The sequence below is a fragment of the Eschscholzia californica genome, unplaced genomic scaffold, assembly GCF_041429995.1.
Source record: "Eschscholzia californica isolate CP2 unplaced genomic scaffold, dmEscCali1.0.p SCAF_5, whole genome shotgun sequence".
Lineage (NCBI taxonomy): Eukaryota > Viridiplantae > Streptophyta > Magnoliopsida > Ranunculales > Papaveraceae > Eschscholzia > Eschscholzia californica.
Window position 1 is genome coordinate 48,385,626 of NW_028238472.1, and position 17,667 is coordinate 48,403,292.

General features: G+C 36.9%; 1 protein-coding gene across 2 annotated transcripts; it reads left to right on the forward strand.

The window, feature by feature from the left end:
• Nucleotides 1-16,719, forward strand: ATMIN7 (HOPM interactor 7). 2 transcript variants are annotated; one of them, XM_086643385.1, is made up of 35 exons: nucleotides 1-104; nucleotides 434-611; nucleotides 1,135-1,210; nucleotides 1,629-1,836; nucleotides 1,992-2,113; nucleotides 2,191-2,249; nucleotides 3,092-3,149; nucleotides 3,238-3,322; nucleotides 4,738-4,956; nucleotides 5,048-5,106; nucleotides 5,214-5,283; nucleotides 5,400-5,468; nucleotides 6,746-6,868; nucleotides 6,948-7,001; nucleotides 7,103-7,191; nucleotides 7,359-7,455; nucleotides 7,557-7,655; nucleotides 7,731-7,919; nucleotides 8,149-8,259; nucleotides 8,328-8,512; nucleotides 8,887-9,504; nucleotides 9,635-10,052; nucleotides 11,431-11,670; nucleotides 11,785-11,908; nucleotides 12,037-12,185; nucleotides 12,529-12,885; nucleotides 13,558-13,724; nucleotides 13,814-14,067; nucleotides 14,227-14,399; nucleotides 14,629-14,745; nucleotides 14,856-14,992; nucleotides 15,185-15,515; nucleotides 15,849-15,944; nucleotides 16,049-16,110; nucleotides 16,269-16,719. In XM_086643385.1, coding segments are annotated over exons 2-35 (5,325 nt in total). In that variant the 5' UTR covers nucleotides 1-104; nucleotides 434-502; the 3' UTR covers nucleotides 16,270-16,719. The 2 variants fall into 2 exon arrangements, with proteins under 2 accessions (XP_086499511.1, XP_086499512.1); XM_086643386.1 differs by lacking the exon at nucleotides 16,269-16,719 and having other exon boundaries at nucleotides 16,049-16,111.
• Nucleotides 16,720-17,667: the final 948 nt, after the last annotated feature.

Genomic DNA, 17,667 nt, shown 5'->3' on the forward strand with positions numbered 1-17,667 from the left:
AAACTCTTTGTTTCTCTCTTCGACTGGTTCAACTCCATCAAATCTAAGAACTCACCATCATCATCAAAATCTTCATCATAATCATCATCAACCAACCTTAACTGGTAAATCATCTTTACTTCTTTAACATTTCATTTTGATCCAAATGATATTTTATGATCTTTGAAAACCAAGATCTATATCAAATTCTTTCAATTTGGTTCTGAATTTGTTAGGATCCAAGTTTTTCTTTCATAAATTAGTTAATTTACTATAACAGAGGTCAAGCTTAACCTATCTATCTCTCTTTTGGTTAGAAATTTTTAGTTACAATGTTGTTAATTTCGTTTGAGATCTTAATATATTGTATGAATTTCAATTGGGTTTCACAATTATAGAAAGAATTTTGTATTGGAAGAACTTTGTCAGATTTTGATTTGGAGAGTGTTTATAGGTGAAAAGGAGCTTCTTTTGAGGTAAGGGAAAAAAAAGGATTTTGAAGGAGGAAGAAGCATTGTTTACAATGGCTGGTGCTGCGGGTGGGTTTCTGACCCGCGCTTTAGAATCTATGCTGAAGGAGTGTTCTCCGAAAAAGTATGGAGATCTTCAGAAAGCTATTCAATCCTATTTAGGTAATTCTTATGGAGCTATAATTCAAGACCATTTCTTTGTCTCTCTCTAAGCATGTTTATGTCATTTACATTCCTGTGAGATGAAAATCTCTGCAATAATAGTGATACCCGAGAAAGGATGGCGTCCCTTCAAGGCTTTAACATCAAAACAACTACTAAGGAAACAATGAGCTAATGACTAGAAGCACAAACCTATTGCTTAAGTAATAACCATTTAATTACAGATTGTTGATATATTAAATAAAAGAACAATAGTGTGCATGAAAAAGTAGGGCGAAATCCATCCATCCGTCTACCCCGGATTTGGCTCACTTTTCCCGCTCATTATCTTTGGTGTATTAAATTTCTCAAACTGAGCCTGGGGTGTCTTAACTTCTATATCAATTCTTTTATGTTGTGATAGTGGCAACTATTTAGCTGATTTGTTTTGGTAGTGCTCTTCTTTGGCCTGAGCTTACTGGTACCTAATTTACTTGGATCTGATTATTACCTCTTTTTTTTTTCTTGTTCTTTTTTGCTGTAGATAATGCAAATCAGATAAATCAGCCATCAACTGCTAGTGTCAGCAGTCAAGCAGTTGCTACAACAGGAGATGACAGGTTTACATACAGATACACTTTATTTTGGTTACCTATTTGACAAATTGTACTTGCAAATTACTCTTACAGATTCGAGGAGCTTCCTATTTTTCCCTTGGTTTCTGTGATGACATTCTATTCTGCTATTTCATTTGTTTTTTCTTATACTTTTTGCATAGTTATTATCTCTTTGTAATGGAGTTTGGCCCTCATAGCCTGTGCTTCTCTCTTCCCCTCCCTCTAACTACCCTAACAATTACTCTTCCCTTGGTTGTTATAGCTCCCCGATTTCGAGATGCTCTAGAATTTTTTTATTGGTGCTCTTTGTTTTTTCTTAGTTAGAGATTCACAAACTTATAATTGGTTATTATTCTTTTCTGTTTTCCTTGTTCCCCTCTTCTGTGCCTTATATCTTATAATTTAGTTCAAATGACACCAGCGGTGCTGATGGATCGCCTCCGGATGGCTCACAACCTACTACACAGACTTCAGATAAGCCAGGCATTGGTGCAACTATTACTACTGCTTTAGCAAGTGCTGGAAACACCTTAGAGGCAGCACAGGCAGAGCTTGTCTTACAGCCACTCCGACTTGCATTTGAAACGAAGAACTTAAAACTTGTAGAACCTGCCTTAGATTGTCTTCATGTATGTTCTTCTGTTATCTTTTGTGGTCATGTTTAACTTTTTAAAAGCTTATATTGTGCGAGATTACGTTTCTTTCTTCTTGCTTTTAATGAGGGAGTCACTTCATGAATTTAGTCGACAAGCTAACTTAGTTTTATGCAAACGTGCAAATACAGAAACTGATTGCATATGATCATTTAGAAGGTGATCCTGGTCTGGATGGTGGTAAAAATTCTCCACTCTTCACGGATATTCTCAACATGGTTTGTGGTTGCGTTGATAATTCATCATCTGACAGGTATTCATCTTTTCCTGCTTGTTTCCAGCGGTTCCTTCCTCGTAACTACACTAACAATTTGGGGAATGCTTTCACAGTACCATTCTGCAAGTGTTGAAGGTGCTGCTTACTGCTGTGGCATCAAACAAGTTTAGAGGTATGCTTAGGTGATCTTAGTGACCGTGATTCGTGAACTTTTTTACCTGCCAAACTAATGTCATTAATTATCCATATTATTCATCATCGTGTTCACCAAGTATATAAATGGATCGAACTCTTCATATGTTTTACGCCTCAATGGAAAATTTTTACATCGCTTTGCCATAATTGGAGGCTTGGATATCGCAACTTTATATTGTAACACCAAAAGCATGAAACATCTTAGCCTGTAATTATTCTTTTATCAATAAAATTCATTCAAAGTTTCAAAAAAAAAAATCTTACATTTTTAGTGACTCTGACCTTTAGATTTATGTTTTACTAAATGCTGGGTGAGGAGATGATATGGTCTCTTTGCCTAAGATTTGCAGATACCTACCTCCCGCCTTAGAAAGAATGCATTATAGCATTACATTTAGGTACTAGTTAGTAGTACAATTATGTTTTGTTTCTTACTGTAATTGCTTAACAGGATTTCAGTATCTTCCAACCAAATAATGGTGCCAAATGGAAGTTTCTTGTGCAAGGCACTAGTCCCATATTTCTTAGGAAGACTTTCCACACCTATGTTGTAAGATAACACGTTATCTTACATATTGGCTAGACATTTTGAGTGGGCTTGATGTCTACTTGCCTAGATTGGCTAGGTTGAGGTTGATGTCGTCATGCCGAGATGGGTGTTACATCATATGGTGTCTAGTACGTAATATGATATCATACGACACCAAATACTAAAACTATTTGAATTAGTGGGTCAAAAACGAAGAACATTTCTTGTGATAGTGTCATCTATCACATAATGCCATTTTGAGCTGAAAATATGTAAATGCAATTTTGCAGTTCATGGGGAACCATTGCTGGGAGTGATCAGAATATGTTATAACATTGCTCTTAACAGGTGCATATTGTACTATAGTTTCATTTTAGCAGCATATTAGTTAGTTTGAAACAAAATTCTCAAATTTGTAATTTGATTGGATTATTAGCAAGAGCCCGATAAATCAGGCCACATCGAAGGCAATGCTAACCCAGATGGTCAGCATCATATTTAGGAGAATGGAATCGGATCAGGTATGTAGATGCATATCCTACATTTGTTACATGCTTGCTGTATTTCTAAAATTTGTATTCATTACTCAACATACCTTTGCCAACCCTTATAACTGGTTTTTACGCGTCGCTCTCGATTAATTTGGCACTCATCTTGGCTCGTCTGTGGTGTTAGCTGAAGCCAAGTTTGGTTTCTTTCTTTTTCTTGTACATGGAACTTTGGAATGGTATATACTAAAAAATTCCTTCGCAGAACCAGGCCTGAGTCCCAACCCAGCATACATGGTTCTTCTCGGTACATGTGGTTAGGTAATTGGTAGACCCTGAGACGAGAGAAACTAAACTGATGTCTCTTTGTTTTATGATATCTATCCAGGGACAGCAATTAAACTTATAGACTCGTCCTGTATCTGAGGATCATATGTCTATCTTGGCCTGGCCTGGGCAGATTCCATCTCTAGGTCAGGCCCGCCCCCTCAAACTATAAGAACTTTCCTTCTTTTCCTTGCATAAACATTAGGAAATAGGAATGCATTAATTTTATGGTTGATGTAAAAAGAGCAAAAAGTAGGATTGCTATGGCACTGTTGGGAAGCTGTATTTATGCGTAATGTAAAGAATACAAAGTACATTTTCTATTGAAACATGAAGAAATTGTGACTTTTGTCGGGATCATAAGTTACTTGCAGCCGAGTAACTCCTCGGTGAGTCAGCTGGCTAAGCACTTGGCCCATAGTTGAGTTTGAATCAGGTCCCGAGCCCAAGTACTTGATGAAGTGATTCCAATTTTATGAATAACGAAGACCCCACAATAGGATCCCCGTGGGCCGTGACAACATTAGAGATCTGCAAATAATTTAATGATTAATGTGAAGGAGAAATTCTGCTGAATGTCCCCAAGTGACTATCTTATGGTAATGGCACTGCCATGTGAATGGAGTTGGTTGATGATATTTGGATCAAGACCTGCCTGGCCAAAATAAAGATCTAGCTCAGCTCTATTAACTGCACCAACCAAGACAGAGTGGACATAGGCAGAACTCCGAAGCAACTTCAGGCGATAACCAGTGGGCAAAGGAACTAAAAGTTTAGTCTCGTCGACGTCAACTATTAATATTGTTAACATCATTTAGGCCATAGGCCTGTATAATATATAAAGGATGAAAAATTACTTTGTTCAAACTTCAAAGAGAGCTTTTGTCTGAGGAAAGTTGAGGTCAAGTGTACAGAAAATCAGCACAATGTAACACACAATATCTCTTTAGCCAACGTCTCCATTTGTTTCTTCAGCGAGGGCTGCATTTCAATGGCATACATTACAGCCTTAGGGAAGAGACACATCTCATCATCTTTCCTCAGTCGCCCTCGGTGACTGGTTAAAATGTGTTTATGTTGTCTTTTAATTGTGATGAGTTTGTGTTTCAACTGTCTTCTAGAACATAAGCAATGTCTCTGAGCAAAGTGAGGGTTCTCTTCCATCCCCTGATACCTCTGCTCAAGCACAAACCAGTTCAGCTGAGTCGGAAATTGGAGAAACAGACGTGACAAATGAGAAAGGTGTCATTCTCGGAGATGTACTTTCTGTGAAGAACAAAGATACACCCATCGCCTCTGTTGAAGAGCTTCAGACTCTTGCAGGTGGTGCTGATATTAAGGTACTCACTTTTAGATAATATTTGCATAGGGACTCCTTTCTCGTTGGTGTTTGATTTGTAATAGTTGTTATGAGTTTGGTTTGTTACTCAGGGTTTAGAAGCTGTTCTTGACAATGCTGTGCATCTTGAAGATGGGAAGAAGATCACCCGGTTAGCAAATTTAAAAACATTTATTGACTACTATGACCATTTTTTTGCGAAATCATTCACGTTACTTCCAGTTATTCGATCTATGATACAAACTCTTCTTTTATCAGAGGAATTGACCTTGATAGCATGAGCATAGGACAAAGAGATGCTTTACTACTTTTCCGCACTCTTTGCAAGGTTTGTTTTTTCAGTTATCCAGACTATATATTGTATTTGAACTTCAGTACTTTAGACTTCTATATAGGTTCTCTTAAGAGTCTTCAACCAGCTTTAACTGTTTCTTAACCTTGCAGATGGGCATGAAGGAAGAGCCTGATGAAGTTACTACTAAGACTAGACTTTTGTCTCTTGAGCTTCTGCAGGTCAATACTACAGCTTCAGATTTCTTATGTTGTACATGCATTTCCTGTAATATCTTGTGCTTCGTGAGACATGCTGTTCAGGGGGTAAATTTGACTTTGTGATCCTTGGGACGGTTGACTGCCTGTGTTGTGCCATGGTCAGTTGGGGGGCTTGAAAAGACATAGAAGATAGCTCATAGCTTAGAGAAAAATAAAAGTTAAATAATAAAACAATATCCGGCGTTCTTCTTCTGTCTAGTCTTATTCTACTTACACATAGGTCAACATGCAAATCAGTATCTACTTTTTTATGAATGCAAACTCCTCATGATGGAGATCATTAGAAGCCTGTAGTTAGAAAAGGCTAAAATAGTCAAATTTAATGCTAGGAATTTCTCACCAAGCCGACTTTTGTTTATCTAACCAACTTACACGATCCATATATATAGGTTTAATTTGACATTGCCGATGAGATTAGTGGTCATATGCAACACAGCAACAGTTTATTTTTAGGGTTGTTGCCACATATATGTGGCAGTTCTGTCTTGACATGTAGACTAGAGTAGGTTGAAGCTTTTGAGGTAGATACCCTCATTAGATTCTTTGTTTGTCCAGAGTAACATACGTAGATTCTGATACTTGTAAACCCAAAAAGTAGAGTATGTCCTAAAGTTATGGCCCAAAATCATAACTTTTCGACCAACTCTTCTCTAGGGTTACAAGTTCTCAAATGGGGGTAGGCGCCGTAGAGCTGATTCTATTCTGGATAATATCCTTAGGTGGGGACTATCTGGATGAAAAAATAGTAAACTTTGACCCCCTGCTCAGATAATAAAATGTGAACGAAATCTTAGGTATGAATGCCCATCATTCAGTTTTACTGCTTAATATGCAAACGAGATTCACTGTGACTTATACGTTTCATAATGCGGTTGAACTTTGTGAAAATTTTCCTCTTTGATATTCAGCATTAGACTTGCAGCATCGTGGCCTTCACAGTTCATGTCCATTTGAATGGAATACAACACCATTTAAGAATATCCTGAATCTTTATGCCATTTATATATATATATATATATATATATATATTAAGATATTTACGTCATTAGGAAAGCTTTTACTCAGTCTTAATGAAAATTTATGAGATTTTCTGAAGCATTTTAGATATTTTGGCAGAGTTAAAATTGTTGGAGACTACCGACTAGGATCACCACTAGGGCTAGATTCTTAATTTTACTGTTTTGCTGATACTAGTACTTGTTCTAAGATAAAGTTTGTTACACCTTTGATGTTTATAGGGCCTACTGGAAGGGGTTAGTCACTCTTTTACGAAGAACTTCCATTTTATTGACTCGGTCAAAGCATATCTTTCTTATGCCTTGTTGCGGGCATCGGTTTCTCAGTCTCCAATTATCTTCCAGGTAACTGAATTTTTTGAAGTTTATTCTTAACCGAGATAGGGGAACCTTCTTTTATGTTTTCATATTCTCTTTTATGCAGTATGCAACTGGTATCTTCGTTGTGCTTTTGCTGCGCTTCAGAGAAAGTCTTAAAGTGAGTCTATGTTGATCTTGGCCTTCACCTTTTTCTTTAGAGAGTTCTACAATACTGTCCATTTATGTGGGTTCGTACTGTGTTTTTCTGAACTATCTCAGGGTGAAATAGGCGTCTTTTTTCCATTGATAGTTCTACGATTCTTGGACAGCTCTGATAGTCCTCTTAACCAAAGAACCAGTGTTCTCAGGTATAGTATTCTGATTGAATATGTAAATTTAATTGGAGTGTTCATTTTTTTAAGAGATCGGCAGGGCTGCCAGTTGTTTAAGAGGTTTCAAAATCTAGTGGGTCATCTTGTATCTTCGACCTTTCACTTTATTCCCACTGCTATTTCTGATGGAGTTATGTTGATAGGATGCTTGAGAAAGTATGCAAGGATCCCCAAATGCTTGTTGACATCTTTGTTAACTACGATTGTGATCTTGAGGCGCCAAATTTGTTTGAGCGGATGGTGGGTTTTGAAGTGATAGTTTGATTTATGATAATTGTGCTTCTCGTTTAGGCTCTCCAATATCCTCTGACACATGTTCTTTCTACTGGCCTATCATTAAGGTTAGTGCACTATCAAAGATAGCGCAAGGAACCTTGCATACAGATCCTAACTCATCTAATTTATCCCAAACGACATCAAATAAAGGTTCATCTCTTCAGGTAATCCATATAGCCAATGAGTCATTGTATTAAGTTTTCCTTTTGCTTGATTTTAATGTTAAGTGATCTTTCCAGTGCCTTGTTAGCGTGTTAAAATCACTGGTTGATTGGGAAAAGTCATGTAAAGATTCCGGAAAGAAGAGTACAGTCTCTAAGTCCGCGGAAGAAGACGATCATACTGAATTGAAAAACAAGGAAGATCTAGCAACTAGTTTTGAAAAGGCTAAGGCGCACAAGTCTACCATGGAAGCTGCAATATCTGAGGTGATTAACTGAGGGTCTCACTGCAACATATTCTAGATATTTTGATGTGAACAAGTGGGATGGTTGTGAAAACTTGTGTTCTCATTATTATTACCATTATTAGCATTATTGGTTTCTCTCTGTAACCAGTACAAATTTTCAATATTTTATCTTTTTAATTTTGAATTCTTATTAGGAATGAAATATCGAGCATAGATTATATACAGTTTGCTTTCTATTTCTTGTACAGTTCAATAGAAAACCAGGGAAGGGAATTGATTATTTAATATCGAATATGCTGGTGGAGAAGACGCCTTCTTCAGTTGCCCATTTTCTAAGGAATACACCAAGTTTGGACAAGGTGAAGTATCATTTGGCAAGTCTTGAATTTATTTTACGTAGATCCATCTAACATTTTGAAAGTTGTAGGCTATGATTGGTGATTACCTGGGCCAGCACGAAGAATTTCCTCTTGCTGTTATGCATGCGTATGTGGATTCTATGAAGTTTGCCGGTATGAAATTTGATACTGCAGTTCGTGAATTCCTGAAAGGATTTCGGCTTCCAGGGGAAGCACAAAAGATAGATCGTATCATGGAAAAGTTTGCCGAGCGGTATGATCTATATGCTATGTTAACTTCTTCTATCATTTCCTGGTCCTTCGGAGTTCGGAATGCCCTTCACTATTCTTGAACTATTGAGAACATCTGAGAATTCACCACTTCTTACACATTAGTTTTGTAGGTCAACTGTCATGATTGTAGTAGGTCGAGTGACTCAAAAATCACTACGGTCTGTAATCGTTTAGATTCTAGAAATGGTTCTATAGTTTAGTATTATCGTTTGATTTGGGGTTTCCTGTGTTCTTCTCTAGTACCTACACGGTACATAATTACCTTACATATGCTGCAACTATCCACAACCATTGAGAAGTGAATTGTGTATTTATATTTCGTTCTTAAGCATTGTCTTGTTGGATTTCTTGTAGGTATTGTGCTGATAATCCAGGACTTTTTAAGAATGCAGATACTGCATATGTTCTTGCATACGCAGTGATCATGTTGAATACTGATGCACACAATCCTATGGTATGGCCTAAAATGTCGAAGTCTGACTTCGTACGCATGAACACAGTGAGCGAGGCAGAAGAAAGTGCGCCGAAGGAACTTCTAGAAGAGATTTATGATTCAATTGTTAAAGAGGAGATAAAAATGAAGCATGATAGCAGTAAAAGCAGCAGGCAAAGGCCAGAAACGGAAGAGAAAGGTGGTCTTGTTGGTATTCTTAATCTGGCCCTTCCCAAAAGACAATCAGCTATTGATATAAAATCGGAGAGTGAAGATATCATCAAGCAAACACAAGCTATTTTCAGAAAGCAAGGGGCAAAAAGGGGAGTTTTTTATACAGCCCAAGAGATTGAACTTGTCAGGCCCATGGTTGAAGCTGTAGGATGGCCATTGCTTGCTACTTTCTCTGTTACTATGGAGGAAGGAGACAATAAGCCGAGGGTTATTCTCTGTATGGAAGGATTTAGAGCTGGCATACACATGACACGTGTGCTGCGAATGGATACCATGCGTTACGCCTTTTTAACATCTCTAGTAAGGTGAAGTTCTTTTTTTTTATGTAGTTCTATACTGCACATATTTTATTTTTAAAAAATTAAGTAATTAGAGTTAGTTAAAAGTTATTTATATTCTTTATTATAACAATCGTGTTTCTTATTTTATTTCCAGACTTACTTTCTTGCATGCCCCTAGAGATATGCGAAGTAAGAATGTGGAGGCTTTGAGGACTCTTCTAACTTTATGTGACTTGGAAAGAGACTCTCTAGAGGACACATGGAATGCTGTGTTGGAATGTGTTTCTCGGCTAGAACTCATTACTTCATCCCCATCGATATCAGCAACTGTGATGCTAGGATCAAATCAAGTTTCTAGGGATGCTGTTGTTCAATCTCTTAGAGAATTGGCTGGAAAACCATCGGAGCAAGTATTTGTGAATAGCGAGAAATTACCAAGTGATTCAGTTGTGGAGTTCTTCACAGCTCTCTGTACTGTATCTGCTGAAGAGCTGAAGCAGACACCTGCTCGTGTTTTCAGCTTGCAGAAAGTTGTTGAGATCAGCTACTACAATATGGCCCGAATTCGATTGGTGAGTTTCCGTTAGTTGCAGGCATGCGTCTTACATACCACATCTTTCAGACGAAAAGAATCATCTGTCATGCAATTTAGACGAACTTCATGAATAGAATTCTAAGAGAATAACCTTAAAGAAAAACCACACAAAACCTTAACCTTATAATAAATTTTTTCTTGGAAGCAATACTAAAGAAAAATACTTAAAAAGTAACTTATAAATGGTTTACTAATTAAAAATGCTAAATTTATATAAAAGAAAAATAATTGCTTGGTAGTACATTAGAGCTTGGGCTATACCAACCGTAAGGTCCAATCATATCCACAGAAGAAATCATATCAGTTGATTTAAAACCCAGGGGAAGGCTGGAAAATTTAACTACAAAAATATAACTTTCATCAAACGAATAACTTTAATCAAGTGAAAATCCTTCATATTCTGTACTCCTTCACTTTCCATTTGAACATCATTTTCTTAGCTAAGTATCTCCTTCAGATTTACTTATTTGAGTTCTTTAATTTTCAGGTGTCCTTCGATAGTATTGGATTTTCTTAAACCGCCTCCATGAGAAATTAATAATAGAATCACCATAGGATACAAGCAGCTAGTTATCACGACTAGAGCAGTTCAGATACATTATATTGTTTTCAGTCTTTTAGAAAGCTTCCTAGTCTTGCTCTTGACTTGTCAGTGCAACTATCAGTGATTTTCAGTTGTAGACCTATTTGTATATATCTGTGTACCAGGGATACTTGTATTAGTGTTTCTGTTGTTTCAGACACTCTTGTAGCGCACGAATGGGCACTCCACATAATGGTGTGAGATTTCGTATGTGCCTCTTGCGTGCACTTCCAGACAATCATGTAAAGTACCAGTCTAGGTTGTTAGTGTATATTGTTCATACGTAAGCCAGTTATAAGTAAAAATAAAGGACACCATGTCAACTCGTTTTTTCCCCTAACCGTGACGGATACAGATGCTCGTACCTACAACTTTGTTACACAGGTATATACGTATTGTTTACTCAACAGAGATTAAATTAATTGAAGAGAAAAAAAATATGAACGAATATATTTCTAAATTGATCATTGGATAAACTATTATTAGTAGAGGGAAAAAATTGAAAATAAATACTTTGGTTAGTATTCATTCACTGCGTGAAAAATAAAATGAATCATCAGTGCTCTTGCTTCCATGTAATGTATGAGGTCAAATATGTTGTCTACATCATCTACTGTACTGACTTCTTACTAATTTAATTGTGTCGTGATGCTGTAGTTGTCAGGTGATCAAAAGAAAGTTGGTGCTTATTATATGTTTGATTGTTGAACGATTATCTAAATCTCGTTACTGTTCTATTTTCCACTAAACATTTCTATCTTGTCATTTTCAGGTATGGGCTCGAATATGGTCCGTTCTGGCTAATCATTTTATTTCAGCTGGGAGCCATCATGATGAGAAAATTGCAATGTACGCCATTGACTCACTGAGGCAGCTTGGTATGAAGTATCTGGAACGAGCTGAGCTAACCAATTTCACATTTCAGAATGACATTTTGAAACCATTTGTCGTACTCATACGTAATAGCCGAAGTGAAACCATTAGGGGACTAATTGTTGACTGCATTGTTCAAGTACGTATACATCCTTTGCTGTTCTGCCACAACCCCACCAAGTTTTATATTTCTCTATTGAAACTTTGTCGGCCATGACAATTAGAAACTGATGGTTGGCCCCTTGAATTTCAGATGATAAAGTCAAAGGTTGGAAGCATAAAATCAGGCTGGCGAAGTGTGTTTATGATCTTCACGGCTGCTGCTGATGATGAACTGGAATCCATTGTTGAAGGTGCATTTGAAAACGTAGAACAAGGTAATCCCTTCTTTTCTTTTCCTACAATTTCATTCATCATTATTGCATCGTCATAGTGTCACCATTGTTTTACAGTTATTATTACTTCCGATTGCTTGTTCATTTTCTAACACCAAAAGTTGTTGCAGTTATCCTGGAACACTTTGATCAGGTTGTCGGAGACTGCTTTATGGACTGTGTTAACTGCCTTATTGGGTTTGCCAATAATAAAAGTTCTCACAGGATAAGTTTGAAGGCTATTGCTCTCCTGCGTATATGTGAAGATCGTCTGGCAGAGGTGACTATTTTAAATGTCTCAGAGACATAACTTGTCGACATCATTTTAATTGAAAGAGACTTGAATCTAGTATTGCGAGTTCATATTTATCCTCCCCTTTTCTTTTTGTTGTGCGATACATGAAACTAGCCTGATAAGTTCTGTAACCAGTCACATAGTAAAGTTCAATAACTTTGAGCTTCTCCGCTTAACACTTGCTTTAGGTTCAAAGTTCAAACTGAACTTTATATTTATAATGAGAAAACAAGTTTTTCATTTTTGGTTATTTTGATGGTGATGAAAGGTTTTACCTTCTTTGTTTCTTTTGAACTTTTGGAGATTCTTCTAACTCTACTTCTCTCAGGGCCTTATACCAGGTGGTGCTTTGAAACCTATCGACGATAATCTGGATACAGCTTTTGATGTGACAGAGCACTACTGGTTTCCAATGCTTGCCGGTTTATCTGATCTGACATCAGATCCCAGAGCGGAAGTCCGAAGTTGTGCACTTGAGGTGCTTTTTGATTTGTTGAATGAAAGAGGTCGGAAATTCTCCTCAGCATTTTGGGAGAACATTTTTCACCGCGTCCTTTTTCCCATTTTTGATCATGTAAGACATGGTGGAAAGGAGAACTCTGTTTCTTCTGGTGATGAATGGCTCCGGGAAACTAGTATTCACTCGCTTCAGTTGTTGTGCAATCTGTTTAACACATTCTACAAGGTATGAACAATATTCGTGTAGTTCATTTCAGATATGTTAACTCTGAAGATCGGGATGATATTGCATACACTGATACACCTAAGCTTTATTATCATTTTGATAGAGATGTTCATTTCTTCCAGTGTTTTATAAGTACTGAAAGCTTGTCCAATGCAATTGTTATGAAATTATGCAAGTAACTGAACATGTGTTAAAGAGTTATGTTAATAAGTTCTCACTTAACCCTCTTCTCTTGTAGAGCTTCATACATATGACCTAGAGCTAATTTTAAATGATGATGTTCTGCTCGCTTTCTATCATATTGCAAATCATACCATTAAAAATCTGACTCCCTCAAATCGCCCTTAATAAATTGGCAAATTTAGGCTTTGAAAAGAGTTGAATATTTTGAAACAAAATCGACACAGTCAGAAGTTGTAGAACGTGCTAATTATGGGATATTGTGACCTTTATGTTTTAGAAAACATTATATGGAGTTGGCCCTTGGATCATTTCCAGTGAACCAGCAAAACTGAGGGTACTAACTAAGGGAGACTAAATAGTCCCCTTTATATATCTATGCGTGTAAGTTATGCTTCAAAGGGACAGAAATAGTATCTTGTAAGCAGTTGACCTAGAAGTGAAGTCAGTTTAGTAAGTTATAACTTCGTTTTTGGTCATTATTATGTGCAGGAGGTCTGTTTTATGCTTCCACCACTACTTGGGTTGCTGTTAGATTGCGCTAAGAAGACCGATCAATCTGTAGTTTCAATATCTCTTGGTGCTTTGGTACATCTTATAGAAGTTGGAGGCCATCAATTCAGTGATAGTGACTGGGATACTTTGCTGAAAAGCATTAGGTACACGATTGATGGTTCTTCTTACTGAGTTACTTTAGTAATTTAATTTATTATCATGCCAATTTACCTTCTCTTATTTTGATTGGCAGAGATGCTTCATATGCAACCCAGCCAGTTGAGCTCCTCAACTCTATAGGTTTTGATAGCTCAAAGAGGAATGTGGTGTTAGATGGTGTTCCTTTAAGTCCTTCTGACAATGGGAACATGGACAATTCTGAAAGAACCTTTGGTCAGGCATCACCAAGTGCTGGTAACGATAGCCCTGGGAAATATACTGGTTCATCAACCATTCAGGACAATTACCAAGATATTGATTCACGGCCGCGCTTGGAGGAATCTGAAGGTTGGATTCATGTCTTCAATTCTTAGAGTTTGGATGCTTAATCTAGGTCTAAGTTTGTATATTTGTGTTATACTAGGATTAGTCCATCCTTATAAGTTTCTAATTAATAAATGCATTTAATAAACGATAAACCTTTTAAGCAGAATATTATTCTTGTAGGCCTGCCATCACCATCAGGAAAAGCTCAGAAACCCGCAGAAGCTCTTCAAAGAAGTCAAACATTAGGTCAAAGAATAATGGGAAACATGATGGACAACCTTTTACTCAGAAATCTAACTTCTAAATCAAAAAGCCCTCCTTCAGATGCTTTAACACCAGCTTCTCCTGTCAAGGTATTCGGTGATGGAGGAAAAATTATGTTCTCCAGTTAATTTTATTTGTGCTTTTTCTTCTTCATGGGAGTCAGAGTCTGAAGTTAAAGTGGAATCTTAAGTTCAGAAAATTTGTTAATCCCAGAAGTGATTAGCGATCTATTTGAGATTAACTGTTATTTTTCCTTTTTGGATAAGATTCTTATGATATTTTAGTTTCTCCTCATACGTCGTGTAAATTCTCTTGTAGATTCCTTATGTAACTGAACCTGATTCTAGTATTGAGGAAGATACACCACTATTGGCTACTGTTAGAGGCAAATGCATCACTCAGTTGCTCCTTCTAGGCGCAATTGATAGTATCCAGGTATATAATTTCTCTCTCTCTCTCTCTCCCTCTCTCATAAGAAAGCTGAAAAGAAGAAATAGTCCTGGCAAAATAAAATTGGTTTATCACTAATACTTTAAAATATGCAGAAAAAATACTGGAGCAAGTTGAAGGCCCCACAGAAGATTATTATAATGGACATTTTGCTATCTGTATTAGAGTTTGCCGCTTCATACAATTCATATACCAACCTTAGGATGCGTATGCACCATATTCCTGCTGAAAGGTAGGGAAGATGAACCTTTCTAGATTCTACTTGCATGGTATTTTTATTCTCAAACTTAGATCTGAATCCAACTCGAGATATGAATTGACTTGAGTCAGATTTCTGAATGTGTTTTTTTTTGTTTATACTCTCAAAATGAACACCAGTTTTTGTTATTAGATGCTTATGACTAAACAACTCATGGTTGCACAGGCCGCCATTGAATCTTCTTCGCCAGGAATTAGTAGGAACTTGCATTTATTTGGATATGTTGCAAAAGACAACTTCAAGACCTAACACCGACAATGAGAAAAAATTGGAGTCAAATGGCCCCTCTGGTGGTGATGTAACTCCAGTTGATAATTCGAGCTCTACTGAAGATTCAAATGGAGATGAGAAGTTGGAAGGTATAGCAGAACAGAAATTGGTTTCGTTCTGTGGACTGATACTGAAGGAGGCGTCGGACCTCCAGTCTGGCACAGGAGAAGCTGCTAATGTTGACACTCATAGAGTGCTCGAGTTGCGGTCCCCAATTATTGTTAAGGTATATCAAATAGACATGCAGCAACCAAATGTATATTATCATTTTATGGAAAAATGTTCTTGAATATTTTTCATGGCCAAACGATGTCGTTTTAAGAAGCTGGATAGCTGTTTCATACCCCCTCTGACAAACCCCACCTCATGTTATCTTGTTCGCTTTTTGTTATATTATCTGCCTTTCTATTGTTCGCTCTGATCATATTTCTCTTAGGCTGCTATATATATATATATATAAACCATATAGGCAAACTAATCTATGTGGACCTCCTCACACAGTAACGGGTGCGTTATCTATGTTGCTCCTCCTCACATACTTAATAAGCTGAATTTTCAGGTGCTCAATGGTATGTGTGTAATGAACCAGCAGATCTTCAGAAAGCATCTGAAGGAATTCTATCCATTGTTCACTAAGCTTGTATGCTGTGACCAGGTATTTCTCCACCTCCAAAATATTATTTATCCTTTATTTAATATATTTCTCTTTTTCATTTGTGGTTTTAATGTCTGTCTTGCCCCCCCCCCCCCCCCTTTCAGATGGACGTTCGTGGAGCCCTTGGTGATCTCTTCACAACACAATTGACTGTGCTCTTACCATAGTGAGTCTCTTCTGATAGAAAGCTTCCGTTTATCTTTGTTCGTATTGTTTTCCTTTTTGTCCATATATACGTAAACATAGAGAGAAACTTAGCTATACTATCACTATGCATTAATAATGGTCATTAAGTTCGAAATCTTGTTCCTTCGTGATTTCCAGGTTCAACACGGTATTTTTAGCGATGGAACAAAAAGGATTTCATGATTAAACAGAGCTCTGAAAGATAATGTCATTTAGTTTGTTTACCAGCATACTAGTCTCGTCTAGGAAAAAAGGAGAATGAAATCAAGAGCAGAATACCAAAACATTTGTTGGTGGAAACTCGGAACAAGAAAGAGCAATCGACAATTCTTACCCGATGAGGTACACGAGGAGGTCATGAACGAGTTCTCCAGATAGACTATGATCTTTCTCTTTTTTGCTTTCGAGCTCTTATTATTAGTACAACAATGTCAGTTCAAGTTTTGTTGTTAAACTTTGTTGTTCTCATGGGATTGATGAAAGATCACTAGGTGTTGTATTTCATCCTTCTGGTTTTAGGGTTAAATTTTTTTTTTTCCGAGTAGTTCGGAGCACATTTAATATTATAAGGTCTTGTTCCATCTTTTCATGACTCCTTGTTTACAGCTATTCTCTAGTCGACATTGGGGCCTTTGGCCAAATACCATCTAAGATCCACTCCTAACCATAAATCAATTCCAAATCCTATAACATTTTGGACATTCAGATTTGGTCTAATTGGTAATCTAGATTCTAGATGCACATCTTCCCATCTCTAGGCAACAATTTTTGGAACGCCCATACTAAACCCTTTATAAATACAAGACCACCTCTAAGAAACCTTGAGGTCTTTTGAGATCAAAATGAGTCCATCTCTCATCCATCACCGAAATTTTCTCATCTACCGGAAAAACTGAGAGCTCCATACAAGTTCTTCCACCTTTTAACATTTGGTCATCAGAAAACACCTTTTTGCAACAGGAAGTGGGTTATCTTCGATCACATGTCGGTTTGGTTTATTGATTTTGGTTCAAACATTTTCGTTTTAACATTGTAGTTTGCTTTGTTAATTTAGTGATCATTCATCTTCCTTTCGCTTTATGCTTCATATCTTTTACAAAAGATAAACATTCATGTAAATAAACTTTTTCAATTTCTTTTACAGATAGAGCAAGAGTGCATTCTTTGATCTTGTTTTTGTCTTTCTATCTCTAAAGAACCTATTTTCAGTATGAAAAGTTGTAAAGTTATGTGCAACTTAACTATTTCTGTATGCATTTCCGTGCAAGATCAAGTGAATAGAGCGTTTGATGGTACACATTATGAAGGATTTTCAATTATATTTTTTTGGACTTGTAGTATTGAAAGCATTTTCACATGTGCACGTAAAATTGATCTACATGGTCACACGAGTTGTATGGTTTTTGTTCTTTTTCGGGTCATGTCTTGGACTTGTTCGATGTGACACATCCTAACTACGTTTTATAAGATAGCTTACATATCACCCTAAGTAAAAACTTGTTTGCTCAACCCATTTTTGGATTTGCTCAACCCGTTT